This window comes from Moschus berezovskii, chromosome 20 (genome assembly GCF_049115385.1).
Source record: "Moschus berezovskii isolate FMDL1 chromosome 20, NW_MosBer_1.0, whole genome shotgun sequence".
Classification (NCBI taxonomy): domain Eukaryota; kingdom Metazoa; phylum Chordata; class Mammalia; order Artiodactyla; family Moschidae; genus Moschus; species Moschus berezovskii.
The window spans coordinates 52095252-52122429 of record NC_142479.1 but is presented as its reverse complement, the minus strand read 5'-3'; the positions used below and the strand labels follow the sequence as shown (position 1 = coordinate 52122429).

The 27178-nt window shown below is 55.6% G+C and overlaps 1 protein-coding gene across 1 annotated transcript; it reads right to left on the bottom strand.

The window, feature by feature from the left end:
- On the bottom strand, nucleotides 1-27017 carry STARD3 (StAR related lipid transfer domain containing 3). The gene is made up of 15 exons (XM_055407750.2): nucleotides 26871-27017; nucleotides 13767-14045; nucleotides 7720-7797; nucleotides 7286-7363; nucleotides 7105-7158; nucleotides 6604-6721; nucleotides 6303-6401; nucleotides 6016-6071; nucleotides 5555-5647; nucleotides 4843-4905; nucleotides 4582-4677; nucleotides 4137-4216; nucleotides 3949-4053; nucleotides 2828-2921; nucleotides 1-2421 (listed from the first exon to the last, which is right to left on the bottom strand). Exons 2-15 carry the CDS (start codon nucleotides 13992-13994, stop codon nucleotides 2317-2319), a joined length of 1347 nt encoding a protein of 448 aa, XP_055263725.1. The 5' UTR covers nucleotides 13995-14045; nucleotides 26871-27017; the 3' UTR covers nucleotides 1-2316.
- Between the last annotated feature and the right edge of the window lie 161 nt (nucleotides 27018-27178).

The following is a 27178-nucleotide window of genomic DNA, read 5'->3' as shown; positions in this document are numbered from 1 at the left end:
CCTCCCCCTCTTTCAGGGGCTATTTTCAGCCCCTCTGGCGTCAGATGCTATAAGCAGAGCCAAGACTCACTGATGGGGGACTCTGAGCCCAGGGCGGGGCTGGGGGGTACCCGGATTCTGGCTGTCCCCAGGTCAGAGGTCAGCTTCTGAAGAGATCAAGATGCTCCCGTGGGGGCGGGGGTCCTCAGAGTGACACCTCCAGGTGTCTGACACTCCTCCGACACTACCCGTGACCAGGCACATGCCCAGCCTCGTGCCACCTTGGCACTTGCTGTCTGCCCCACCCCTTCCCCTCGCCCAGGGAGCACAGCGGCTTGTCTGTAAACAGAGCAGGAAACAGCAGGAACCAAGGCCCCCTCTGGGCGCCGTACCAGGCCGTCAGGTCCTGTCCCCGCTTCTCTCCTCTGCCTGGGCTCAAGGGCACGTCACACCCCCGACCGTGCCCCTCCACCAAAAGGGACAGTGCTGTATCCTCAGGCGTCTGCCCCCAAAGGCCTGGTTCCCAATTGCCACCACCTCACTGGCAGGAGCACCGGAAGTTAATTCCACCCTGGGGATCCTGGACACAAACGAGGTGGGAGGTGACCCCTGACTCTACCCCACCCCTCAGCTGGGGTGAGACGGGACTCTGGTGATTCCAGTGGGTGGCAGCCAGTTCTGGCTCCAGCCCCCAAATCAGCCATAAGGAGGCTGTGTGAGTAGGGGGCGGCGTCCACCCGCTCTGGGCCTCGTTTTCCTTTCTGTTCACAGTGGCTTTACCAGAAGAGCTCTAGGGTCCGCCAGCTCCAAGGTGCCACCGGGCGGGGCCTGGCTCTCGTCCCCAGGGAGCAGGCCAGTCGAAGGGCTTGCGGGGACAGCCCCGCCCCCAGAGCAGCAGCGCGGGCGACAGGAGGCTGGCACACAGGGAGGAGGGCACGGGGAGGAGCAGAGGGGGTGTCAATGAGTGGACAAAGCAAAGGGCACCAGGAAGGGGCAGAGGCTGTGACGAGAAGCCAGCAGTCAGGCCCACGGGCACCCTCGATTGCTGAGCAGGACACCTGATTCCTGGTGCCTTTCATCTCACCACAGCTTTAACAAAGTAGGAAATGGAGGCTCAGGCAGGCAGACTTGCCCAGTCACATGCCTAGCCGGGACCAAGAGGCAACACCCTCAGCCCTGAGTCTAAGCAAGTGAGCCCCTCAGGAAGCCTACAGGGAGGGAAGGAGGGCCGTTTCCTGGTGGACCCAAGTGTGATGGGCAGAGAGAGGAGGTGAGCAGAGCCCAGAGGTGCCTCAGTGACCAGAAGCCCAGGCCTCGCCTCCAGGCTCCTCCCCACCAAACCTTCGGACCCCAGGATCAGCTGAGGCCTACTCTGGGTCCTTCCGGGTCTCCCCCTACCTCCCGCCTCCCTATCCTGGGCTGGAGACCTTAACCTGACCTTCCTTAGCAGGAGACCCGGCCGGGAGGCACGGAATTCTTCTCTGACCACTTATCTGACCAGCTGAACCAGGCCAGGGTGAGGGGGGGCAGTTCGAGAACTGAGTCCCCAGCTGGCTCTGTTCTGGCTCTGGGAGGGCAGGAGAGGGTCTGTGTAGGTTGAAGCAGGGGTCCTTCCCCTACGTCCTACCTGCTGCCCTTTTTTTTTTTCACTCCCAAGAGGCCAGGCTGCAGGGGCTGTTTTTGTTTTTTGAGTTCCTGTTTTTAATTGGCTCAAATTACAAAGGTCCCCAAGGAGGCCCTGGGGGTGGGGGTGGAGGGCGGCAACCTGGAGAGAACCTGGTAGGGGCAGGTTCCCTGCCAGTGCCCACCACCCCCACCTGCCACCCACACCCCTCCAAGTGGAAGTGCAAGTGGAGAAAGGTCCCAGACCCTTTAAATAATCCTAAAAAACTGTGACGAGAGAGCAGGCAGAAGAAGGGGCTCCCACACCTTCACACTGGTGATGAGCTGCCCGAACGTCGGTCCTGCCCGGGGGTCCTCTCCCGCTGAGTCCGTGGCTCCCATTCCAGACCCCGCCCCGGGCCAGGTAGGGGACAGCGGGTCTCCTCCTCCCAGAGGCAGGGAGGCCGTGTAACCGTTGGCAGGAAAGACCCATTCGGCGCAGCAGCAGAGTCCCAGCGCTTGAGCCCTCAGCCGGCTCATGGCCGCCCCCAGGCGCAGTGAAGCTCGATGTAGGGCGGGAGCTCAGGTCACAGTGCTGCTGCGGAGGAAGCTCCTCCCTCCCCACTGCTGAGGCCAGGTCCTCAGTGGGCAGCGGGAAGCCCAAGCGGTGCCCCCCTCTGGCTCTGGAGGCCGTGGCGACAGGACCCTGGCCCGCAGGGTGTCGAGGAGGCACCCTTATGCCCGGGCACCCAGCTCTCCGATGCGCTGCCGCAGGTGGAAGGCAAATTCGAACATGGTGGCTGCGAGGCTCTGGTGGATGAGGTACCGGGGCAGGCGGCCCTGGGGGAGGTGAGGAGAAGTTCCAGGAAGGCCGGCCCTCGGCAGGGGCTCCCCCTCAACAACTGGCGCCCGAATGCAGGTGCAGCTCTGGCATGCAGCCGAGGCCACCCTCTCCCCCACCCCTGGCAGGAAGAACATGCCGTGCCCGGGTCTTGGCACGAGCCACACAAACAGACCCGGGAGGGGGTGGGCTGGCAGCCAGCCACCCTTCCTCGGGCCTCAGGAGTCAGAGGTAAAGAAGGGAGGCACAGGGCCTCAGGGCGAGAAGACCATCTGGACCCTGCCCCCAGCTTCAGAGGAAGAAAGGAGGTGCAGAGCAGGGAAGCCGGGAGCAGGGACGCCCAAGGTCACACAGCACAGTCCCCTCCACTGCACAGAGCCTGCCTCGCAGCCCCAGCATGCCCACCTTGAGATCTGTATTAAGGATCCAGATGAAGGTGCAGACTCGGGGGTTACTGGCCGACTTGAGCACGATGAAGCCCCCAGGACCATTCTCTCCCCTGAGGAGAGACGCACTGGTGGGGGACCTTGGAGCCAGGTGAAACCCCTGACTCCCGCTCTGTCCTGACCCACCTTGGACTGGGGTAGAAGTGGGAAGGGAGCTGCTGGTCTGAGCAGGGCCAGAACGGGTGTCCCAGAGGCCACAGGATACAGCCCCCCACGCCACCTGCCATGGGGTGCTCAAATCCTCCCCCAACAGCCTGTCAATGTTTGCACAGCCCCAAGGGCAGGGCGCTACCACCTTCCAGCCCTCATCTAGTCTGTCCAGGGACTCCGGTAGTGAGGGGGTGAGCACTTCTCACCGGGCCCAGCTCTGGGAGCAGTGCAGAGCCGCGGGGCTCCACGAGGGGGCGCCTTCTTGGGAGGCCTCAGGCCTGAGCAGTAGGATTCCCATCCCATCAGCTCCCCTGCCTCCATAGATAAGGGAGCTGGCGTCAGGAGGGGAAACGAGCTTGCCCTTCATCCAGCAAACACTGTGGTGGTGGTGAGAACAGAGCCCTGGGCTGACGTGCAAAGAACAGCGCTCTCTGCGGAACCCCAAGACAGAACGGGAAGTGTCGGGTATCTGGGAGGAGGCCACCCACAGCGCTAGGACTAGAGAACAGGGGGGCTGGAGGAGGCTGTGCAACAGACAGCAGAGGACTCAGGCCTCTTCCTTTGGGAACCTCCAAGCACCGTGCGGGAAACGCAAGGCCAAGGGACAGGGAGAAGGGGAAGAAAGGCAAGAAGGTGATGCTTCAGAACACAGAGCTTCCTGCTGGACTGGTCCCCCAGACCAGCCACCTCATGGCTCCCAGCCCCCTTCCCAGCTGGTCCCTATTCATCGCCATCCTCGGTCTACTACCCTGGAGCTCCCCCAAGCCTGGTGGTGGTTCCAGATAAGCAGGATTAGGGGCAGTGGGACCGGGAACAGGAAGGCGGCCTCAGCAGGACAAAGTGCCCAGCTCTACACACCAATCTTGCCCTATTCTCACGGCCACCAGGGGAGGAGCCAGTGTGGATGACCCTAGGCAAGGCTGGGCTCACCTGACGTATTTGTGCGTTGGGGGCTTGGCACAGTGCGTGGTGGCGATGCCCGAGGACAAGTATCGGTCTCTGCGCCGCTCGATGCGTCGGACATTCACAAAGTCCCTGGGGGGGGTGATTAGATGAGGGCGGTGCCAAGAAGGTCCAAGGGCAGGAGGCCTGCCTGGGGGGGCGGTCGGGGGGCTCACCTGGGGGAGACCACGCCACCTGCGGCCCCTGAAGACACATCATAGGAGATGAGGGTGTTGTCTTCCACTCGCTGCAGGATCTGCGGGCGTCAGGGCAGAGGTAAGGTGCAGCCACCCCAGGAAAACCCCGGGGAAGGGCCCAGCATCTCAGGAAAGCCCCCAGGCTAGCCAGCTCTCTGCTCAGGCCCCGTAATTAGGAGCCACTTCCATTCACTGGTGCTGGGCCCAGCACGCTGAGCATTTTGTCCTTCCATCTTCCTGACCCTCTCTTGGAGGCACTATTACCACCATCCCCATTTTACAGGTAGGGAAGCTGAGGCCCAGAGCAGCTCAGTGATGTGACCCGGGTCCCCAGGGGGTTCACTGTTCACACTGGAACACGCCCTCACCTGTCAGGTGGCTCTGCCCCAAGGGGTACCAGGCCTGGACCGCTGGCTCAGCTCACCTGGCAGGCGGTCACCGTCTTGTTCCATAGCACCATCCTCTCAGGCTGTAGGATCACCTCCTGGTACACCAGCTCCGCGGGGCAGGGCAGGAAGGTCTGGGGCGGGGCGGGCAGAGGGCTGGATGGTACCAGATGTACTTGGGCACACCAGCCCTTCCCTGTTGGGTGGGAGAAACCTGCCGGAGGGTCCCCACACCATCAGGCCCTTCCTGGAGTCATAGGCAGAGCAAGAGGCTCCAGAGCACTCTTTCTATCACCCACCTTCAGAATGAAGGTCTTGCCGTGAAAGGGAACCTCGATGGTATACACAGTGTCCCCGTATTCCTATGGCAGGGACAGAAGGGCAGCAGGGAGGTGAGTGAAGGGCAGAAGCGAGCCGGGGTAGGGACAGGAATGGGTGATGGGCAGGGCAGGATTTTAACAGCTCAGGGGAGAAAACTTTAAGAGTTTCGGGGATATCTGAGCAGCCATTAAAAAACAGTGGTTCTGACAAATGTCCTGCCATGAGGAGAGAAAGGCTTTTGATATCAAGTTAAAAGGCAGGAGCACAGCTGCGGCTGCAACCACGAAGGCCCATGTCTCCAGGCCGCCGAGGCTGCCAGGGGAACTGGCCAGAGAAAGGCACGGGGATATTTTCCCCCTGTTTTCCAAGCTCTCTGCCATCTTTCTAGATAATATTGTTTTGATCGTGAAACAAAACACCGGACACAGCACAGAAGCCTGGCTTCCCCTTCAAAGCTGGAGCTGAGGCAGCAGAGCAGCAGGGGCGGGGCGGAGAGGGGAGCAAGGGGAGGAGCGCTAGAAATGTCCAATCCAGGCCAAGGGGCTGACCCCAGGGCCCAAACCCCTCCCCTGGGCAGAAATAGGGTTCCAACTCGTGCAATCTTTGGGCTTCTTTATGAGGCCTCAGAAAAGGGAGGGAAAACTCCCTACAAGCCAGCTCTCAGGGTCCCGTGGGAGAAAGGTTTCTTACATTATTCTTCTCAAACTTCCAGTTCTCTTCTTGGGCCAAGATCTGGTCCACCACCGCCATGGCCTCCTTGCCCTGAAGGATGTACTCCCGTTCCTGGTCAGGGAGGGGAGGCAGGAAGCGGTCAGCCTGGGAGCTGTACCCTCTGGGTCTTTCCCTAGACACTCCACACATCTCTTTCAAAGGCCTGATTCAGCCGGACGTCCAGATGCAGGGTCTGGGCTGGTCTCCTGTGCCTTGCGAGCTCCCGGGGACCAGGTGCTGTTGTTGTTACCCCGGGGCCGAGGCAGGAAGGAGACCACTGGGCCTGACTGACAGTGAGCCAGACACTCAGACGGACACTGACAGGCCTTCAGGCTGCCTAAGGTCTGCCCTCCTCTGGGAAGCCCCTGCCCACCTGGCCGAGCCCAGCGCTGGCTCCTCTCTGAGGTGCCCACCCCAGGTAGGGGTAGGCAGCCAAATACCTGGGCAGAGAAGCTTTTCTTCCCAACAATTTCTTCATCGGATTCATTGTCAGACCCTGCAGAAAAACAAGCACGGGGGACAATGGGAAGAGGTGGGGAGAAGGGGTGGGGAGGTGTGGGATTGGGGTACAAGTGCAGTGGTGTGTTGGGGGGTAAGATTGTGTGTGGGAGAGGACTGCTTGCTTTCCCCAGGGAGCTGATAGAAGGACAAAAAAGCATAGACCCAGCCATCCTGCTCCTCATAAAGCCCCTCCCTGGAGGTAGTTCCCCCACCCACCAACCCTCACCTGCAAAGGATTCTGGGGGTGAATAGAACTGGCCCTCAGACAGAGCGCCGGAGAAGAGCAGGGGTCCTCGGGCAACAGCAGCCTGGGCGGCAAGGTACCCTGGGGGGCAGACATGGGCAGCCATCGTCCCAGACCAAGGACAATCATGACTTGGCAGCCTAAGGTCCCTCGGCCCAGGCTCTCTTTAAGGCTCTTGGAGGCAGAGCTGGCAAGCGAGCTCAAAACTGGCCCTCATGCCAGAAGCTCTCCTCCCTTGGGTGGGGGTGACCCTCGCTGCAGCCCCTCACCCCCCAGCACTCACATCGCTCCTCCTCAGCCTCCTGAGGCAGGACTTTGAAGTCAAGGAACCAGGTCTCCAACCAGGCAAGGACGAAGGAGATGATGGGGAGCAAGTAGCCGAAGGCCCCCTTGCTGAGCAGCTGTGGAGGGAGGGGGCTGAGCTCCACAGCCGGGGCACCCCAGCCCCAGAGCCCCACCCCGGTGCTGTTGACTCTGGCCTACACCCCACTCCTGGGCCCCCCCTGTGGCACATGCCTCTGAGATGGAGGGATTAATGAATTCTACAGCAGGATACGATATGGTCAGGCTGCAGGAGGAACTTTCTGTTCTTAGGGTTTCAGCAGGGCAAGTGGGCAAAGCCAGTGAAGCTGACCCCTTAGAAAAAGCCAAGGACAGGAATCCCCCTCACCCAACCCTGACAACAGGGACAGAAACCCAAAGTCAGAGAAGCAGTCCCTTCTTGGGACGAGCCCATCCCGCAGGCCAGATGCCCACCAGACCAGCCAGACCCTGAGCCACTGACCTCAGAGAGGATGACCTTGACGATGAGGAATGCACTGGACACCAGCGTGGTGACCTGCCCAGGGGAGGGAGGGACAGACAGACAGAGCGAAGACGGAGCCTGGGTAGTAAGTCCTCCTCCATCCCATCCCGTGAGCCAGCCCCGCCAGGGCCCGAGAGCTGCCAGGAAAGTGGCGTCTTACCGCAATCACCCACCAGTGCCGGAGCCGCAGCACAGCGTAGCCCAGGAGCAGTCCGGAGAAGCGGAAGAAGGCCAGGACCTGACACGGGAGTTGGGGAGCCATCACAGGCAGCCATGGGCCCTACCCCGGCTGAAGGCTGGCCGCCCTCTCCAACCTGCTCCCCCAGGCTCCCCACGTGGTGTGCACGCCCCGGCAGAGAATGGCCGAGGCTAAGTCAGAGCTTCTTTGGGGATTACATGTGACCTCCTTGGACGGGGGTCTTGTCTTCCCTTCCCACTTGGGGCTCTCTGAAAGCAGGGCCTCATTTGGGAACAGACTTGAATACAGAGGGCTCCCTGATCAGATTAGGATGCATGCTGCAGGAAGAAGAAAATCCAGCCAAAGAACCCTGTCCCTGCTCCCTCTCTGCCGGCAGGATCTCCAAGGCCACTCACAAAGATGTCAAAGAAGGAAGTTTTAAAGCTGTAATTGATGATCTCCCGCTCCAGGTTCTTCTGGATGCCCGTGTTGGTCTGGAAGAGAGAGACGTGGGTAGGACCAAGTTCCCAGGGCTGCCCTTCGTCCTCCCAGAGGGGGCAGGTGGAACCTGGAGGAGAGGCTGTAAATGCTCAGCTACCATCCGAGGAGTCCCAAGGCACCAGGCGCGCTCAGCCAGGGGCCTGAGACCCCAGCGCTGAGACTGTTCTTCTAAGGATCCAGGCAGTCCAGACAGGCAGAGCTGAGCCTCCTGACACTCGTGAGCACACTGCCTGCTGCTGCTGCTGCTGCTAAGTCACTTCAGTCGTGTCCAACTCTGTGTGACCCCACAGACGGCCTCCTACCAGGTTCCCCCATTCCTGGGATTCTCCAGGCAAGAACACTGGAGTAGGTTGCCATTTCCTTCTCCAATGCATGAAAGTGAACAGCGAAAGTGAAGTCGCTCAGTCGTGTCCGACTCTTAGCGACCTCATGGACTGCAGCCTACCAGGCTCCTCCGTCCATGGGATTTTCCAGGCAAGAGTAATAGAGTGGGTGCCATTGCCTTCTCTGAGCACACTGCCTAGGAAGGGGCAAACCTGGAGGGCCTTGGGAGGTGATGGGCCCTATGCAGGCACTATGCTGGCAGACAGGGAGCTGGGAGCTGGCCTCTCCCATAATTTCCTCTCCCTCCTACCACTGCGGTGCTTCACCTTCCCAGCCAAGCATCCATCTGGGGTGACGGGGGCCAGGGGTGGGCAGTGGTGTCAGACGGAGCCCCAGGTGGCAAACCGATCGATTAGGTTTTTACTTAATGGGCAAAATCCATCAAGCTGCTAGAGTATGGCATGCACAGTAAGCAGACTGGTCCTCGCCTCCACCCCTGCCCTAGCCACCCACACATTTTCAATGGGGTCCTTGGAGCCTGGCTTGGGAGTAAGGAGTCCGGATGCCCACTGAGAGCTAGACTGCAGCCTGATGCCTCAGGCGGAATGGGGTGGCAGGCCCAAGCCTCTGCAGGTGAGGTGCCAGCCCCCAGAGAAGAGGGGCACACGGGGACTCTGGGGGACGGAGTTTGGGAGCCCTGAAGGGGAAGACCCTTCACGATTACCTAGATAAAGGCTTCTGATCTCTGGAAGATGATCTGAATTGGGGCGGTGGTGGGGGATGAGGTGTTAAAGATACAGATGTTGAGATGCTGGGTCTGAATCTTGAGGTGACCCGAGCATCTGGAATGGCTGTAAAGCTCCTGAATGATTCTGATGCTCAGGGCAAAAGCCACCCATCTGGACAGCCCCTCACTGAGTCTCGAGCCCTGGTGCATCCCCACCAAATGCCTCAGCCTCAAGACCACTCTGCACCCCATGGAGTCAAATGCCTTGCTGACATCACAACCCACCCAGCCTGATCCTCCTCTTATTCCTCAGACTACACCCTCTTGGGCTCCAGAGTCACTGTACACAGAGCTCTCTCTTCCATGGTTTTTCTCTTTACAGAGAACTCTCCCTTGAATGCATACCCACGGGCCAGCCTACTGCATCAAGACTCAGGACAGTAGAGTTCCCGCCCCTGTTTTGCCAGCTCTGGCTGCAAGACTTCAGCACCAGTCTTACAGCCTGGTCAGGGTCCTGGCATACACTGGGCAACACACAGTCTGTTAGAAAACTAAAAATAGGGACTTCCCTGGTGGTCCACCAGGGAAGCCACCAGGAGCCACCAGAGAAGCCCAAGGGGATCGTCCAAAGAAAGAAAGTTTAAGACCTCAGAAACTCTTGTTCAAATGACCCTGAACCTCACTGATCCTCAGTTCTCTCATCAGTAAGATGGTCCTTAAGGACCAGTGGCTAAGACTCTGCGCTCCTAATGCAGGGGGCCTGGGTTCAATCCCTGGTCAAGGAACTAGATCCCATGTGCCACAACTAAGATCCAGGCAAATAAGTGCTGTGTGCTCAGTCATGTCTGACTCTGTGTGACCCCATGGACCGCAGCCCACCAGGCTCCTCTGTCCATGGAATTCTCCAGGCAAGAATTCTGCAGTGGGTTGCCATTTCCTTCTCCAAGTAAGTAAATAATAAAGTCAAACTAAGTAAATAAATATTAAAAAAACTAAAAATACATATGTTTCAAAGTATGAAAATGGCAAAATTGAAAAATTAATAAAATTTTAATTGTCCATCAAGAGAAACATGATGTTAATTCTATGAACTGTTAACTTCAGCGTTCTGAAACTTTTCATCAAATCTGAAAACAGTTTGGAGGTTAGATTTTCTCACTCCACAAGAATTTTCAAGTCTGCATGACGGCTGCTGGGCTATTACAGCCAGTATAGCCGTATAGTTTCCAAAGCAAAATTGCCAAACATTTTTTTCAGCTCTTTTCTGTCAAGAAAATATTATACATACATTTAATGAAGGATGTGGGTGAATTTTAGTGCCTGCTTTGATGCTGGAAAGTGAAAGTGTTAGTTGCTCAGTCGTGTCCGATTCTTTGCAACCCCATAGACTGTATCCCACTAGGCTCCCCTGTCTATGGGATTCTCCAAGCAAGAATACTGGAGTGTGTTGCCATTCCATTCTTCAGGGGATCTTCCCAACCCAGGGATCAAACCTGGGTCTCCTTCACTGCAGATAGATCCTTTACCGCCTGAGCCACCAGGGAAGCCCAAGGGGATTGTCCAAAGGAATGAGGTTTAAGACCTCAGAAACTCTTCAAATGACCCTGCACCTCGCTAAGCCTCAGCTCTCTCATCGGTAAGATGGTCCTTAAGGTCCCCCATGGCTGTGGCTCCTTCTCGCTGAAGGTGCCAGCTCACCTCTGTGCACAAAGGAGCGTCACCCTCAGAGCCTTGCCTTCCAGCTCAACATGCCCAGAATCAAACTTCACCCCTAAACCAGCTCCTTCTCTAAGCTCCTCCTTTGTAAACAGTCCCTGTTTTCCTGAACCCTGAGCTTGAGACGGAGGTTTGTGACATCGTACAGGAGGCAGTGATCAAGACCATCCCCAAGAAAAAGAAATGCATAAAGGCAAAATGGTTGTCTGAGGAGGCCTTACAAATAGCTGCGAAAAGAAAAGACGCAAAAGGCAAAAGAGAAAAAGAAAGATACACCCATTTGAATGCAGAGTTCCAAGGAATAGCAAGGAGAGATAAGAAAGCCTTCCTCAGTGATCAATGCAAAGAAATAAAGAAAAACAATAGAATGGGAAAGACTAGAGATCTCTTCAAGAAAACTAGAGATACCAAGGAAATACTTTATGCAAAGATGGGCACAATAAAAGACAGAAACAGTACAGACCTAACAGAAGCAGATGATATTAAGAAGAGGAGGCAAGAATACACAGAACTACACAAAAAAGATCTTCATGATCCAGATAATCACGATCACTCACCTAGAGCCAGACATCCTGGAATGAATGCAAAGTCAAGTGGGCCTTAGGAAGCATCACTACGAACAAAGCTAGTGCAGGTGATGGGATTCCAGTTGAGCTATTTCAAATCCTGAAAGATGATGCTGTGAAAGTGCTGGACTCAATATGCCAGCAAATTTGGAAAACTCAGCAGTGGCCACAGGACTGGAAAAGGTCAGTTTTTATTCCAATCCCAAAGAAAAGCAATGCCAAAGAATGCTCAAGCTACCACACAATTGCACTCATCTCACACACTAGTAAAGTAATGCTCAAAATTCTCCAGGCTTCAACTGTGAAATTCCAGATGTTCAACCTGGATTTAGAAAAGACAGAGGAACCAGAGATCAAATTGCCAACATCTGTTGGCATCCATTGAAAAATCAAGAGAGTTCCAGAAAAACATCTACTTCTGCTTTATTGATTACGCCAAAGCCTTTGACTGTGTAGATCACAACAAACTGTGGAAAATTCTGAAAGAGATGGGAATACCAGACCACCTTACTTCAGTTCAGTTCAGTTCAGTTCAGTCGCTCAGTCGTGTCCGACTCTCCGCGACCCCATGAATCACAGCACGCCAGGCCTCTCTGTCCATCACCAAATCCCGGGGTTCACTCAAACTCATGTCCACAGAGTCGGTGATGCCATCCAGCCATCTCACTCTCGGTCGTCCCCTTCTCCTCCCGCCCCCAACCTTTCCCAGCATCAGAGTCTTTTCCAGTGAGTCAACTCGTCGCATGAGGTGGCCAAAGTATTGCAGCTTCAGCTTTAGCATCAGTCCTTCTTACTTACTTCCTGAGAAATCTGTATGCAGGTCAAGAAGCAACAGTTAGAACCGGACATGTAACAACAGACTGGTTCCAAATTGGGAAAGGAGTACGTCGAGGCTATATATTGTCACCCTGCTTATTTAACTTATATGAAGAGTACATCATGAGAAATGCTGGGCTGGAGGAAGCACAAGTTGGAATCAAGATTGCCGGGAGAAATATCAATAACCTCAGATATGCAGATGACACCACCCTTATGGCAGAAAGTGAAGAAGAACTAAAGAGCCTCTTGAAGAAAGTAAAAGAGGAGAGTGAAAAAGTTGGCTTAAAACTCAACATTCAGAAAACTAAGATCATGGCATCTGGTCCCATCACTTCATGGCAGATAGATGGGGAAACAACGGAAACAGTGGGAGACTTTATTTTTTTGAGCTTCAAAAAAACTGCAGATGGTGACTGCAGCCATGAAATTAAAAGACGCTTACGCCTTGGAAGAAAAGCTATGACCAACCCAGACAGCATATTAAAAAACAGAGACATTACTTTGTCGACAAAGGTCCGTCTAGTCAAGGCTATGGTTTTTCCCGTGGTCATGTATGGATGTGAGAGTTGGACTATAAGGAAAGCTGAGCACCAAAGAATTGATGCTTTTGAAATGTGGTATTGGGAAAGACTCTTGAGATACCCTAGGATTTCAAGGAGATCCAACCAGTCCATCCTCAAAGAAATCAGTCTGGAATATTCATTGGAAGGACTGATGCTGAAGCTGAAACTCCAATACTTTGGCCACCTGATGTGAAGGACTGACTCACTAGAAAAGACCCTGATGCTGGGAGAGATTGAAGGCGGGAGGAGAAGGAGACGACAGAGGATGAGATGATTGGATGGCATCACTGACTCTACGGACATGAGTTTGAATAAGCTCCGGGAGTTGGTGATGGACAGGGAGGCCTGGTGTGCTGCAGTCCATGGGGTCACAAAACGTCGGACACGAGTGAGCAACTGAACTGACTGACTGAGCTTGAGACCTGGAGGAGGGACACCTGCTGTCTGGAATTCTGACCCACTTTGCACAAGGAGAACAGGGGAGGCTCGGAGAGGCCGAGTCCCTCGCTGAGGTCACACAGTTACTCCAGACCAGAAGCTGGGACAGGGGACCAAGCCCAGGATGCCCTGGTTCCATGCTCCTACCTCTGCATCAGGTCCTGCTCTGCCCTGTCAGCACCCGGAGATTAGGTCCCACCGCCAGCTGGCCAAGCACTGCATGGCAGGGGTGGGCAGACTCCACCCTGACAGGCAGCTCTGTCGCCAGGCCATTAGGTGGAATCTCACCAAAACTAAGAGGTCAAAAGTGGGGACACTGGAAGAATGCCCAAGATGGGGAAGGAAAGCTGGGCATCACTGGGAGTCTGTACGGATTGCCACACACTGTTCCCTCTGCTTTCGGCACAGTGCCCGGGACACAGCCAGGACTCAGCAATGTTCGCTGAATGAATGAATGAACCAAGCCAGAAAGCAACGTACAGCAGAAAGAAGACAACGGTTCTGATAGCTCCACCAGAGCCCTCTGGGATCCCGCCTCCTTTCTCAAGAGTGTCCGCTAGGGGCCAGGGTGGCTCAGAGGTCAAGCGCGTGAGTTCTGGGGCGCCAGTCTGGGTTCAAACCCTGCCTTCTTCACACACTTGCTGAGAGTCCTCGGATAAGCACCTTAATGTCTCCGTGTTTCTGTCTCTGGAAGATGAGAACAGCTACTCCTCTCGTCTCCTTCATCTTACCTGGAAATCAACACACCCCCAGAGGCAACCCTTCCCTCCAGTAACCTGACCTGTGCCCCCAGCCTCGGCCCCACTCACGTTCAGCTCGATGATCCAGAGCAGGGAGATGAAGAGCAGGTCGAAGGTGACGAAGAGACAGAAGGTGCGGCGGACGTCGGAGATGGCCCGGCGCTTCTCGGGCAGAGGTGGTGGGAGGAGGTGCGAGGAGAGGCTCTGGCTGTGGGACAGCGACGAGCCCAGGGAGGCCACGGCCGGCAGGCTGCGCTCCAGGTCGCGGGCCAGCAGGTCTCCGGACAGCTTGCTCATCCTGGCGGGCCCCCACCTCCAGCCGGGGTGGGCTGGGCCTCAGCAGCAGGGCTGCGGGGAGGCAGGGTGGCTGGTTAGGTCCTGGGGTCAGGGTCCAGGAGCACCCAGGGAACCTCCTTCGTCCCTCTGAACGCAGCCCCAGGACCCTCATTTGTTTCCAAACACATCTGCCCCCCACCCTCAGCCTAACTCTGTGGCCCAGGGCCCTCTCTGCCTCATTTCCCTCTGCGGCCTGACTTCCAGGCTGGAGGGGTCTGAGTATCCTTCTCCCTCTGTCCTGCTTCTTCACCCCACACCCCCACCCCAGGCAAAGTCCTGCAGCCCCATGGTCACCCTTGGGGGCCTTCTGGGTCCTCCCTGACGTCTGGGGCCACAGCCTGCTCCTGCCAAGCCCTGCCCTGTAGTTCAGCCTCTGGGCCTGTCAACAGCCTCTGGACCGATCCCCACCCCCAGGAGAAGTCAGCCCCAAGCTCTGTTCTTTGTTTTCCAAGCACAAAGCCACATTCCCTCCCAGCAGCCAGCCCTACCCTCCCACCCGCTGATCCATGGCAACTGGGAGGGACTTCCTAGAGCAGTGTCTCTGCACAGGCCAGCCCTGGAGGGATGGTGGGATGACATCTTGGTCCCTTCTCTCCACCACCCCCACCTCAGGCCCAACCAGCTCTCTCCCAGCCGCTCCTAATGGGTGGGCGCATCTCCAGGCTTTCTCTCCCTGCCACCCACAGCAACCACCTCTACGTGACAGCCAGAGAAAGGTTTTCAGAACATGAATCAGATCCTGCCATTCCCTGTTCACAACCCTCCAAGGGCTCCCCGCTGGTCTGAGGATAATACACCCTCCTCATGGTGGCCCTCGCAGGACAGGGCTCTGCTTGGTTCCTCTTACCGCTCCTCTCACAAGGCGGGGCCCCACCATCTCACTACGACGGCCACCCTGGCCTTCTAGGTCCCTTTAAGCAGCAGCCTGGTCCTGCCTTGGGGGCCTCACACCCAGGTCTCCCCAGTCCTTTCAACTGGCAGCTCCAAAGCCCTCTCCTCAGAGCCTCACACCCTCCTTCCCAGTCCCAGTGAATTTACTGGGCTCCACCTTCTCCAGTAATCTCACTGCATTCCGTGTCCACACAGGGCAGAATGGTTCCTCCTATTCCTCACACCCGACAGCCAAGGCTCCAGGAGGTGAGTGGATGTGACCATCCATTCCTTACCGGCCTGTGTGACCATGAGGTTGAAATCCTCATAAACGCCAGAGATAAAGGGCAGTGGGGCACTCCCTCCCTGCTGAGCAGCCCCCTGGCCTATGGTCCTTGCTCTACCAATCTGCTGGCAGGGGCCCTCAGAGGCCCTGTCCCCCAGGCGGGGGAAGGAAAGGTTTATTCTAGAACCAGAGGGGAGCTGAAGCATCATGGTGGGGCCTGAGTCTCTGGGACCCCATGAAGAGTCTCCCTGAGTCTTCTCACATGCAGAACCGGGGGCAGGTCTGGGGGCCACTGGAAGGGGAGCCCTGGATCTTTGTGCTTGATCCTGGGAAGGCCAGGATCTAGCCAGTCCCTCCACCATAGCCGTTTGTCCCCTCCACACATTTGCTGTCTGGTCTCTTCCACGCTTCAACTACTAAGTCGAAAACAAGCCTCCACTATGTGGCCAGCAGGGTTTCTAAGCAAGCCAGCTCACCCATTCCTCTACCTCTGTGCCAACCCAGCAGTCAGGACTGACTGTTTTCAGCAGAAGCACCAGCCTCTACTACTCTTTTGGGGTGCCCATGCTAAGTTCATCTGGAGGACATTGAAGGAAAGCTGGACCAGCTCCGGAAGGCGGCGGCCAAAAGAGGCGGCTGGCAATGGGACCCCCCAACATCTATCAGCCAGATCTGGTGTCAGACCCCACGCTCAGCGCATCCCTCACTGTGACACAGCCGCAGCCCTAGGGCGGGTGACATTTCCTTGTCTCGAACAGTCCGCTCGTCTTCTGCCAGAACTGTCTCCATCTCTCCTTTCTCCTGTCTCTCTCACAAGCTGCCTCTCCACCATTCTTTGGAAGTGTCTGTGCCCCCTCCCACTGTCTTTACTCCGCCCCCTCGCTGGGTCTTCCTCTCCACTTCTCCCATCTGCGCCTCTCTCCGCCCCCATCAGATTAGCCTCTCTCCTCTTTCCTACCTGCCTTCACCTTCTCCCTCTTCCCTATCTCACTGCAGGGCGCTGTGGCTTCCCCACTCCCAGTCTGCTCCCGGCTCTGTCTAGCCTTTCCCCCTGGCTTTCTCCCTCCCTCTCCGGGGACAGGACTTGGGTGGCGGCAGCTTGGGTGTGAGACACACTTGAAGTGGCAACAGCACTGACACTCACACACCCAGACATCCACGTGCAAGTGAGAGACTCAGATGGGGGCTGAGAGCAGAGGTGTTGGGGGAGCCTGAGCGAGCTGTTGACGCGGGGCGGGCGTCGGTGAGGGAGCCAAGCACAGGGGTCTCTGAAGCAGGGGTAGGGGCTTCCGGCCCACAGTCAGAGAGAGCAGGGTTCTGCGTCACCCTCCTCCATGAAAGAAACTCAGCATCCAAATAAGCAAGAGCTGGAAGAGGTGAATGAGTTCAGGCGCAGCCATTAGCCCTGAATAACTTTGGGCAAGTCCTTCTTAGCAAACCTCCACTTCCCTTTCTGGGAGAAAGGTCCATTTTTTTTTTTCTTTTAATGTATTTGTTTTTTAACTGAAAGATAACTGCTTTACAGAATTTTGCTGTTTTCTGTCAAACATCAACATGAATCAGCCATTGGTATACATATGTCCCTTCCCTCTTGAACCTCCAGAAAAAAGGTCCGTTGAAAAAAAAAAAAACAACCCTTTTAAGTAAGAGAAACTTAAAACAGCATTAACCAAAAAACCTTACCTAGGATCTGAATATATAAAACATATATTTGCAGGGCAGCAAAGGAGATGCAAACATAAAGAACAGACTCATGGTCACAGCAAGGGAGGAAGAGGGTGGGATGACTTGAGAGAGTAGTTTTGAAAGAGAGCAGTAGTATGCATGACCATATGCAAAACAGACAGCCAGTGGGAATCTGCTGTATGAGGCAGGGAACTGGAAGCTGGTGCTCCGTGACATCCTAGAGGGGTGGGATGGGGAGGGAGGTGGGAGGGAGGTTTAAGAGCGAGGGGACATGTTTATGCTTCTGGTCCATACTGATGTATAGTTCAGTTCAGTTCAGTCGCTCAGTCATGTCCGACTCTCCGCGACCCCATGATGTATAGTAGGAACCACCAAAATACTGTAAAGTAATTATCCTCCAATTAAAAATAAAATGATTTTTTAATTAAAAAAAATAAATGCTAATGTTTGGCAGAAACCAACACAATTCTGTAAAGCAATTTTCCTTCAGTGAAAAAATAATTAAAAAAAAAAAACCAGACGAAAACTGGGAATTCCCTGATAGTTCAGGGGTTAAGACCCAACACCTTCACTGCCAAGGGCGCACGTTCAGTCCCTGGTCAGGGAACTAAGATGTAAAAGCTTCGCAATGCAGACAGTATATAAACAAAATGAATAAAAACAGGACTGTATAGGTCCTGCCATAGGATGTGGCCACAGAGAGTCCCTCAAGTCAGCCTTCCCTCAAACTCCATCCGGGGTCACCCTGAGGAACCTCCATGCGTGTGGTTTGAAAAACTCACTCAGATGACATCAAAAAGTTTTGAGCTCCCTGAGACCACCTGCCAGCTCGATATGAAAACCACCTTGGCCTAGAACTGCTCTCAACAGTTCCCAGAACAGTGGCCCAGGAGGATGGAGGGAGGCGGCTGCCGGCAGAGCAGGCTGGCCTCCACCCTCCCGATAGAGGAAGCAGGTACGAGTGTCAGGAGGCTGGGGGCGGCAGGGGACCAGCGCCCCCCTGCCAAGCCCATCGTCTGCTGTCGCCAGCCCCTCAGCAGCACCTTCAGAGGTGTCAGGAGGGGAGCAGCACGTGCGGCGTGAAGAAGTCAGCCTGGGCTGGCTGCAGACGTGACACCTGATGTGCTTGTGGAAGCTCAGCTGCCAAGGCTTGGAGAGAGTCGGGTAGTGGTGGTGGTGGGGAACTGGTGGTTTTTCTCATCCTGGGTCAGATGGGTAAGAGGGGTCAGGAGGAGGAAGCCAGGCAGGTCTCTGGGCACAGGGAAAGCTCTGGGGGCCCCTCACACCCCCTCCCAGGCCTTCTCTGACTGGCCCCAGGAAACGCTAGCCCAGGGGCAGCAGGAGCTTTTGGGTGGGTCCCCATTCAGCAGATGACAGCAGGCACTTGGTACCTCTGAGGCCGCGGTTTGAGCCTCGGTCCTCCCTCACCAGTCTTGCAATTGGGGGAAACAGAACTTTCTGAGAATTGGCTTCTTCAGTTGCTCTAAATAAGGGGAATGATAATATACTTAGTGCCATAGAACTGTCCACTTAAAAGTGGCTAGAATGGCAAATGTTATGCTGCGTATGCTTTCCCACAATAAAAAAGGCAGCATCTCCCATCTGTGATTGCTACCAATGATTGCTGCCCCACAGGCATCGATGGCTGGTGTTTGGCCAGTGGGGGTGGAGATGGAGCAAGCAGGTGGGCAAGGCCGTTCAGGTGAGAGGTGTAGGGCGTGGGGGTGTGGGGGCTTACACACAACAGGGATGTGTAATAAACTGCCCCCAAAGGCCTGAGTTCAAATCTGAGCTCCACAGTTCACGTGCCGGGTGACCCAGAGCAAGCTGTCCAAGGCTTCCTCCTTTGTATGCACTATGGGCCAAGTTGGAGAAGGCGATGGCAACCCACTCCAGTGCTCTTGCCTGGGAAATCCCATGGATGGAGGAGCCTGGTAGGCTGCAGTCCATGGGGTCGCAAAGAGTCGGACATGACTGAGTGACTTCACTTTCACTTTTCACTTTCATGCACTGGAGAAGGAAATGGCAACCCACTGCAGTGTTTTTGCCTGGAGAATCCCAGGGACAGGAGCCTGGTGGGCTGCCGTCTATGGGGTCACACAGAGTCGGACATGACTGAAGTGACTTAGCAGCAGCAGCAGCATGGGCCAAGTTACAGAGGCTCCAGGCAAGCGTGCGCTCCTGGGGAGGGGAGGGGGTGTCCTGGCTCCCTGCACAGGCTCTGGAGGGAAGCCCGGACTGATACCTGATGCTACCCCTTCCCACTGGTGCCTGCCCACCCCCCAAACTCCCCCAGGGCCCGATTGCCAGTTCTTAGCTGGCTGGGGCACAGACAGGGCCCTTCCCAGGCCTCAGTCACAGCCTGGGCTGGAAGTTCCAACCATCTCTCTGCCAGTCTCTGGCTGACATTTCCTGACCAAAGCAAGTCTGCAACGTGCCTATGTCTGCCACTCACTTGGCAAGACTCAGAGGCTGGACACACAAATGGGGGCATTGGGGGATACCTGTATTGACCCTGGGCCACCTGGCGGATCAGAGGAGACAGCGGTACATGGGGAGCACGGAGAACAGCACCTGTCACCACAGAGTAAGGGCTCCAGGATGGGAACCACGGCCGCCACCGCCACCTCTGTGGGCCTCTCACCCAGCTTCCCATGGATGGTCAGGCCAACCTACACAAGTTCCAGCTAGAGCTCCCTCCACCAGCTGGGCTCTGTGACCCCGAGCAGGTGAACACCTCATCCATGTCCAGAAGTGATTCTCACCTCAGAGTAGTGCGGCATCTCCAAACCCTCTCCCCAGGCCAAGGGGGCAGTAGACACAGGCCCCCGGCTGCATTCCTCAGAAAAGGCTGGCCCCAGCCTCACACTGGCCACAGGGTTTTCCCTGAGGGGTCCCTGCTACTGCTGCTCAGTTGCTTCAGTCGTGTCTGTGACCCCAGAGACTGTAGTCCACCAGGCTCCTTTGTCCATGGAATTCTCCAGGCAAGAATACTGGTTGCCATGCCCTCCTCCAGGGGATCTTCCTGACCCAGGGATCGAACCCAAGTCTCTTGCATCTCCTGAATTGCGGGTTCTTTACCTGCTGAGCCACTGGGGAAGTCCTGAGGGGTCCCTAACTAACCACAAATCAGGAGGAATCAGTGAAGCCAAGAAACGACTGGATGCCAACCCAGGAGACGGTTCAAAGCCTGGATTCCCACCTTGTATGTGTGAGCGTGCTGTCGCTTCAGTCATGTCCAACTCTTTGCAACCCTGTGGACTGCAGCATGCCACGCTCCCGTCCATGGGATTCTCCAGGCAAGAATGCCGGAGTAGGTTGTCACGTCCTCCTCCAGGGGATCGTCCCCACTCAGGAATTGAACCTGGGTCTCCTGCGACTCCTGCATTGCAGGTGGGTTCTTTACCGCTGAGCCACTGGGGAAGCCTGGATTCCCACCTTACTAGTCACTGAGCCTCTCTGTGCCTCAGTTTTCTTCTCTGTAAAATGGGGGTAATGGTAGTATCTACTTCTTAGAGATATTATAACGTTTAGGTGACTTATTACACGTAAGGACCCAGAACGGTCCCCAACAAAGAGTGACCGCTGTGGAAGTGTTAGCTAACGTGACCCTTGTCTCATCTTAGGTGGAAACAGTCTCAAGTTCTGACAGCTTCTGTGAGATGGCTTCAGGCCAGGGCTGGGGTTGCTCTGGATTGAGACTCTGTTGATACCCAGGTTAATGGAGAATCCACAGACTTGGGCAGCAGACAGAGGCTCTGTGTGCAGAAGAGGTTGGCCTCGGGCTGTGTTCTGCCACTGGCCAGCCTGGGAGAAAGTTGGCTCAGGGAAGGAGGACAGCAGACCAAACAGGCCTGCGCACCATCCAGACGGGCCAGAAGAAACCAATCCGGGCTGGCAGTGGCCAAGGCCAGGCCCCCTGCAGACATCCTCTCCTTCACTCCTGGCATCCGCTGCCAGGAACTGTGGAGATGGCGAGACTGAAGCCTGGAGAGGCTTGCCCACAGCCTGCCCTGGACAGGGCGGAGCTGACCGCAAGGGCACGTGGGCTTCCCCCAGTGCTGGGCTAAACCCAAATGTGGCCACCTTCAGGGCCTGTAGGGAGTGAGGTGTCAGAAGACCCCAAAGAGTTTAACAGCCAGAGCCTGCGGAGAGCTCAGTGCCTTCCCCTCCACATCCGAACCATGAACAAATCCTTCCCAGTCCAGCCAGTATCCGCCACTGCTCACCACTGACGGCACCCTGCCTGAGCCACCACCTCACATTTGCTACAGCTTCCTGACTGCCTCCTTACCCTGGTCCCACGTCTGTTCTCAACACGGTAGACAGAGGGACCACAGTAAAAGTCAGGCTGCACCTCCTCGACATCCCAAACTTCCAACAGCCTCCAGCTCCCGCACAGTAAAGGCCAAAGTCCCCGTCCTGGCCAACAAGTCTCCTCTTACCCTGGTACCTTCTGTTCTGGCCACACTGCTCTGTGGACACATCCAGCACGCTCCTACCCCAGGACCCTTGCTCCTGCTGTCGTGTCTCCTCCTTGGTCTCTGCAACATTCCCTCCGTCTGGAGAGGCCTTCCCTGAACCCTCTATTCATCCCCAGCCTGCATCCCCTCACCCTGCTTCCTTCTACATGGCACTCATCACCCCAAACACTGTATGTTTACTGGTCTGCTTCCTGCCTGTCTTCTCCCACTGGATCAGGGACACCCTGCCTGCTCACAGCTGCACGCCCGGTTCCGGCACCAGTCTCACAGCAAATATTGAGGAAGTGTGTTGAACGACCGCAGCATCACACGGACAGGTGCTCGTGCACACACTCACACCCAAGCCTGGAGGAGGGGCCCCACCTGACCAGCCTCTGCTGGACTGGACTCCACACTCAGTTGGAGTCTCGTGTTACCCAGAGCCCAGGCACTTCCTCCACCAGCAGGCAAGCGGGAGGACTGGTTTCCCACACAGCCTCAGGCAGGGTGGCTGCGCCCCTCCTCTTCTCTGAGCCCAGACTCACAGGGAAAAGCCTGGGGGCAGGTTTAAACCCCTTGGATAGTGGATAGTGAGGGTCCCCACCACTCCTCTCTTGCAACGGGGTTGACACCCCTCCCCCAATCCTCTCCAGATCACCAGGACACACCATGGCCAGTTGGTCTCCCTTCATACCTCGAGTTCCCCTGGAGGGAACTCTTAACTCTTTAGAGACCAGTTCAAAAGTTGCCTCCTGGACAAACCTCACTCTCAGCTCAGGTTTTCCCAAGCCCATATCTTGGGACCCTGGCTCAGCACTTCAATCCCCACACCCTTAGACTTGAGCCTCAAACTCATCTCTCCTCGAGCCCCTGAGGCCCAGGTCACAGTGTTTGGCCATGCACATGTCAAGTAGGTTCACTGGTCTGTGGATCACCCTGGAATAAGGGAAAGGGCATAGATTTGGGGGTTGGTCAGGAGACCTGAAGTCCAAAGTCAAAGGCCATTCTTTATTACACTGTGTGTCTTTGAGTCTCTCTGAAACTCAGTCTTCTCATCTGTAAAACAGGGATGGTAGAGTGCCCACATCACAGAGCTATTGAAAGAATTAGAAATAACGGCTGCAATATGCCTGTGTTTAATTAACAGCAGCTATGACTACTATCAGCGGCCATGCAAACAGTGTTAGAGGCAGGGCCCTGGGCCAGGCACATGAAGCACGGCACTCTGCCCAAACTGAGGGTCCACAGTACTGCTGGATGGTAGGATGGGCCCTGATCTCAGGGAGCTGACCCAGGATGGTACATATTAGGCTCTCCTGTAGTTCAGGGATTGGCGGCCTATGCCATCAGCCTCGGCATAGTTGGCTTCCTGGTCCCTACTCTGCCCCACCCAGAGGGCTTGGGAAGTTCGGGAACTGTGTCCCTAAAGAGAACAGGACACAGCAGCAGTTGACAAGTAAGGTCTCAGAGGCCAAGCCAGGCTCTTTCCCTTTTCCTTCTGAGGAAGTGAACGGGGCCCAGTCAAGCCAAAACAGAAACCGTGTTCATCACAGAACGCTCCCACCCTGCCCTAGCCCAGGAGGTTCTGAAGTACAGTTTACAGGGCTTTCTTTGTGGCTCAGCTGGTAAAGAATCCACCTGCAATGTGGGAGACCTAGGTTTGATCCCTAGGTTGGGAAGATCCCCTGGAGAAGGGAAAGGCTACCCACTCCAGTATTCTGGCCTGGAGAATTCCGTGGATTGTATGCGGTCGCAAAGAGTCGGACACAAGGACATGATTGGGCGACTTTCACTTTCACTTGAGAAGGAAATGGCAACCCACTCCAGTACTCTGCCTGGAAAATCCCATGGACAGAGGAGCCTGGTAGGCTACAGTCTATGGGGTCGCAAAAGTCAGACACGACTGAGCGATTTCACTTTCACTTTCTTTCTTTCTTTCACTTTCACTTACTGGAAAATCCTATCAAACTGAGATCTACTCAGCCCTTCAGCTCCCTCCACATGCCAGGCCCTATCAAATGTCAGAGATGTCCCCAGCTCTGTGACTCTATGACCCCAGCCTACTCAAGGGCTGGTGAGTCAGGCCCCACCCCTCGGTGCTGTTGGATAAAACAGGACTAATGAGGTCGAGTTTGGAAAGGGCTGGTCCATCTTCCAGGGCAATCTCAGTCCTATGAGCCTAGGTGACAGAAGGGCCCTGCAGGGCGGGGGTGGTTCAGAACAGACTCCTCCCAGCACTGGCCCTGACCAGTCCCTTCCCAGCAGAAAAAGCTCAGAGGAACATACAACAGGCAGGATGGTATACCTCCCTTGTCCCTTGTCCCACTGATATGGCAGCTGTCCCTTTGGGGACTGGGAGCCCAGGGCAGTTTCTGGGACACGGTTGTAGACCTGGAGTCAGAAGACAGTTCCTGCTGGGTGAACCTGACCTCACCTCCCAAGTCTCAGCTTCTCTGTCTGTAAAACGAGGCCAACAATCTCTGTCATTGAATGCAACAAGTGTGAGCTGTCAAATGTACACAATTTTTGGTCTCACCCACTCCCCTTCCCCCAAACAAGTCTGAGTGCCGGAAAGCTCGGTTTACCACAACGGGTAAACCGAGAGCCTACAGCATGCCAGCCACTGTGTTGGTCCCTGGAGATATTCACTCAGGGGGTCCGGGTCTGGGAAGGGAGGCTGACAGATAAAGGCACAGTGCCATGCTGCGATCAGCACTTTCAGGGAGGGATGAACAAAGGACTGTGGGCTCCCAGAGAAAGGAGCATCTGAGCCAGGCTAGAGTGGGGGAGGTCAGGAAAGCCACAGGGAGGAGGAGCCATCTGACCTAGGCCTCTGCATCTGTCAGCTGGAGGCAAGGAAGATGGGCATTCCGGGCTTGAACAAAAGCCCAGAATCAGCCCACAGGCATGCATGCTGACCTTACCCCTAGGGACCTGCCCCCAAACATGGGTACCAAGCCTCCAGACCTCCCCAGGGCATGGTCTCTGCAGGCTCCTAACCCAAGAAGATACTTCTTCGTGGGCAGGTGAAGAAAGGAATCTGCCCTCGTGCCCACCTCAGCCCCCTCCCGTGAAGGAGCTCTCCAACTGGAGGGTATAGCTTTCCATTCTCTGAGCCCACCCTGGTCTCTGCCTCCCGCTGGTACTCATTCTCTCATTTAGGGCCCCCTAACTGTCAGCTCCTCTGAGAAGTCACTCTTGGCCTTTTTCTTCCTTGGGTTCCCAGAGTTCTGTGTACATTTCTCTAGAACTCATCCTTGGCCTCTAACATTTATCCATTTACAGATTCATTTCCTGAGCAGAATGACATGGGATCTAGGCCTTCCACTGTTTTGAATCCTCACCAGTCAAACCCAGATCCTGCCCCTAATGCCCTCTACCCCAGCATTTTATTTACTGACAGAGCTTTGGGGCTCTGAGACAGAATGAGAAGCCACATCAACTGTTCTCAAGCAGTTGATAAAATTAAAAGTCAGAATCACTGTTCTTTATCCTTCTTATGTAAACAGTAATAACAGTTAACACTGATTTACTGAGCATGCCTGTGCTCACCATTTTAAGCCCTAAACATACACTATTTCATTTAATCCTCACAATAACTGTACCAGGTAGGCACAGAACTATCTCCATTTGACAAACAAAACTGAAGCACTGCCTTCAGCAATATCATAAGATAGTCCTGGGATCCAGGAAGTCCGGTTCAGGAGTCTGTATCCTGCATCATCACGCTATTATGGACAGGTGCTGCAGGGACTCAGATGGGACAATATTTAGCCTTGGGCAGGGGTGGTGACCCAGAGATGATGCTGCCTGCTGCTGCTGCTGCTGCTAAGTCGCTTCAGTCGTGTCCAACTCTGTGCAACCCCACAGACGGAAGCCCACCAGGCTCCCCCGTCCCTGGGATTCTCCAGGCAAGAACAGTGGAGTGGGTTGCCATTTCCTTCTCCAGGAGCAATGCACTAAAGGTCAAGTAGAAGGTAGGCAGCAGGTAAGTGGAGAAGGGACTTTCTAGGCAGTGGGGCTGGTGCATGCAAAGCCATGGAGACACAAAGTGGCAAGGTGTGGGCAAGTGCATCCTGCAATGTCATAGTATTGGGCCTCAGAGTACACATAGGGTAGGAAAGAGAGCCATGTAATCTGTGCTAAAGATTCAGCCTTTCCCATAGGCACTTGGAAACCATTCAAGGGTTTTAGGCAAGGAAGGGACATTATGAGACATCTTTTTCAAGGACCACAAGAGTTACAGTTGGGAGACTGGGTTGCAGGCGACCATGAACTGGAAGTTGCTGGGAAGTCACTGCAATCATCCTGGTGAGAAACTTATCAATAAGCGTGCTGACAACAGAGTTAGAGGCATGGGACCAGGTGTGAAGCATGTTAAGGAAGTTACTGGACTAGGTCACCTCTTAGATATGAGAACTGAAAAAGAGGAGGAAGTATAAGATAATTCTCAGGTTTCTGGCTAGAATGGGGTAGTTGAGAATAAATGAATCTGCAGGGGAAAAGAGCAGTTCGAGTTCAGACAGACTGAGTGGCAGCTGAAGTAAAGCCATCCAACCGGTAGCTGGATGGCCAAGTCTGAGGCTCCAGGGAGGGGCTTGGCTGAAGCTGGAGATCTGGGTGCCTTTCTGGTATCCGAAAGTTGAAGCCAGGCTTCCCAGGTGGCTCAGTGGTAAAGAAGAATCCGCCTGCCAATACAGGAGCCGCAGGACACTCAGGTTTGATCGCTGAAGGAGGAAATGGCAACCCACTCCAGTATTCTTGCTGGGATAACCCCATTGACAGAGGAGCCTGGAGGACTGCAGTCCAAGAGGTCACAGTTACACACGACTGGGCCACTGAGCACACACGGACGCAAAGCTGAAACCATGAGAGCAGATGAGACCATCCAGATTCAGTGTAGAGTAAGGGGCTGGGCAAGAGGAGACTGTGAAACGGTACTTCTGCAGTCAGAGCAGTAGGAAGAAAATAAGGGGATGCTGACGCGGAGGAAGCCAAAAAGCGGGGCAGGGGCACATAGCCACTGTTTCAATTACGAGTTAGTGTCATTGGTGATATGCACCTTTGAGAACTCAAGAAAGATACCAAAGAGCCCTTCTGATGTCCATTAAGAAGTCATTCACTGCCATTTCTAAAGGAAGTTGAGGGAGGCCGGATGACAGTGAGACGGAGACCTACAGGAACTTGTAGATATTTTCCTGCTCATTCTTAACCCTGACACCTCCCCGTATCTAGTTCTTGCCCTTAATACGCAGACACCACCCCGTCACAGTGAAAAGGAAAGCTATGGAGGGCGATCCGGGGCGCCCTTCCCGGACTCTTCCGAGTGGGCGGGGCCGCGGACTGTCAGCGCCGGAGACCCCTGAACCCCGCGCGGGGTGGAGCTGAGGAAGGGGGCGGAACGTGGGGCGCAGGGGGTGCGGGAAGGGTCGGACGGCACCACGAACGGACACCCGCTAGGGAGACGGGATCCGCTGGCAAGACGTAGCCCTCGTACCACCACCTGGTCCCAGTGACCTCTTGCGGACCCACCTGCTCCATGTCAGCCACGACCCCGGCTCTTCCTACCCGCAACCGCAATCTGACTCCGCCGCCCCAGCAGCGCCTCCGAGCGGAAGGGGCTCTCCCGACGCCACTTCCGCCACTGAGTCCGCCCCCGAGAGCGATCCGGGACGTGCGTAGGACTGCAGCCCCGCCCCTTCTCCTCAGCCCCGCCCCCAAGCCCTCGGGCCCCACCCCCCGAAGTCCGGAAGTGGAGACTGCAGCCAAAGCTAGGCTTGAAAAGAGCTTCCTAACGGTAGGGGGAATTGGAAAGAAGCCCAGAGACGTCATCCTTGTTG

Bases quoted from the DNA above. Each gene is read 5' to 3' on its own strand.
- STARD3 (XM_055407750.2), bottom strand. From the start codon at position 13,994: ATGAGCAAGCTGTCCGGAGACCTGCTGGCCCGCGACCTGGAGCGCAGC. The intron at 6,072-6,302 runs GTGAGGGTTGGT...GTTTTTCTGCAG, and splicing joins ACCCCCAGAATCCTTTGCAG to GGTCTGACAATGAATCCGAT. The intron at 5,648-6,015 runs GTATTTGGCTGC...CTCCCTGACCAG, and splicing joins AGAAAAGCTTCTCTGCCCAG to GAACGGGAGTACATCCTTCA.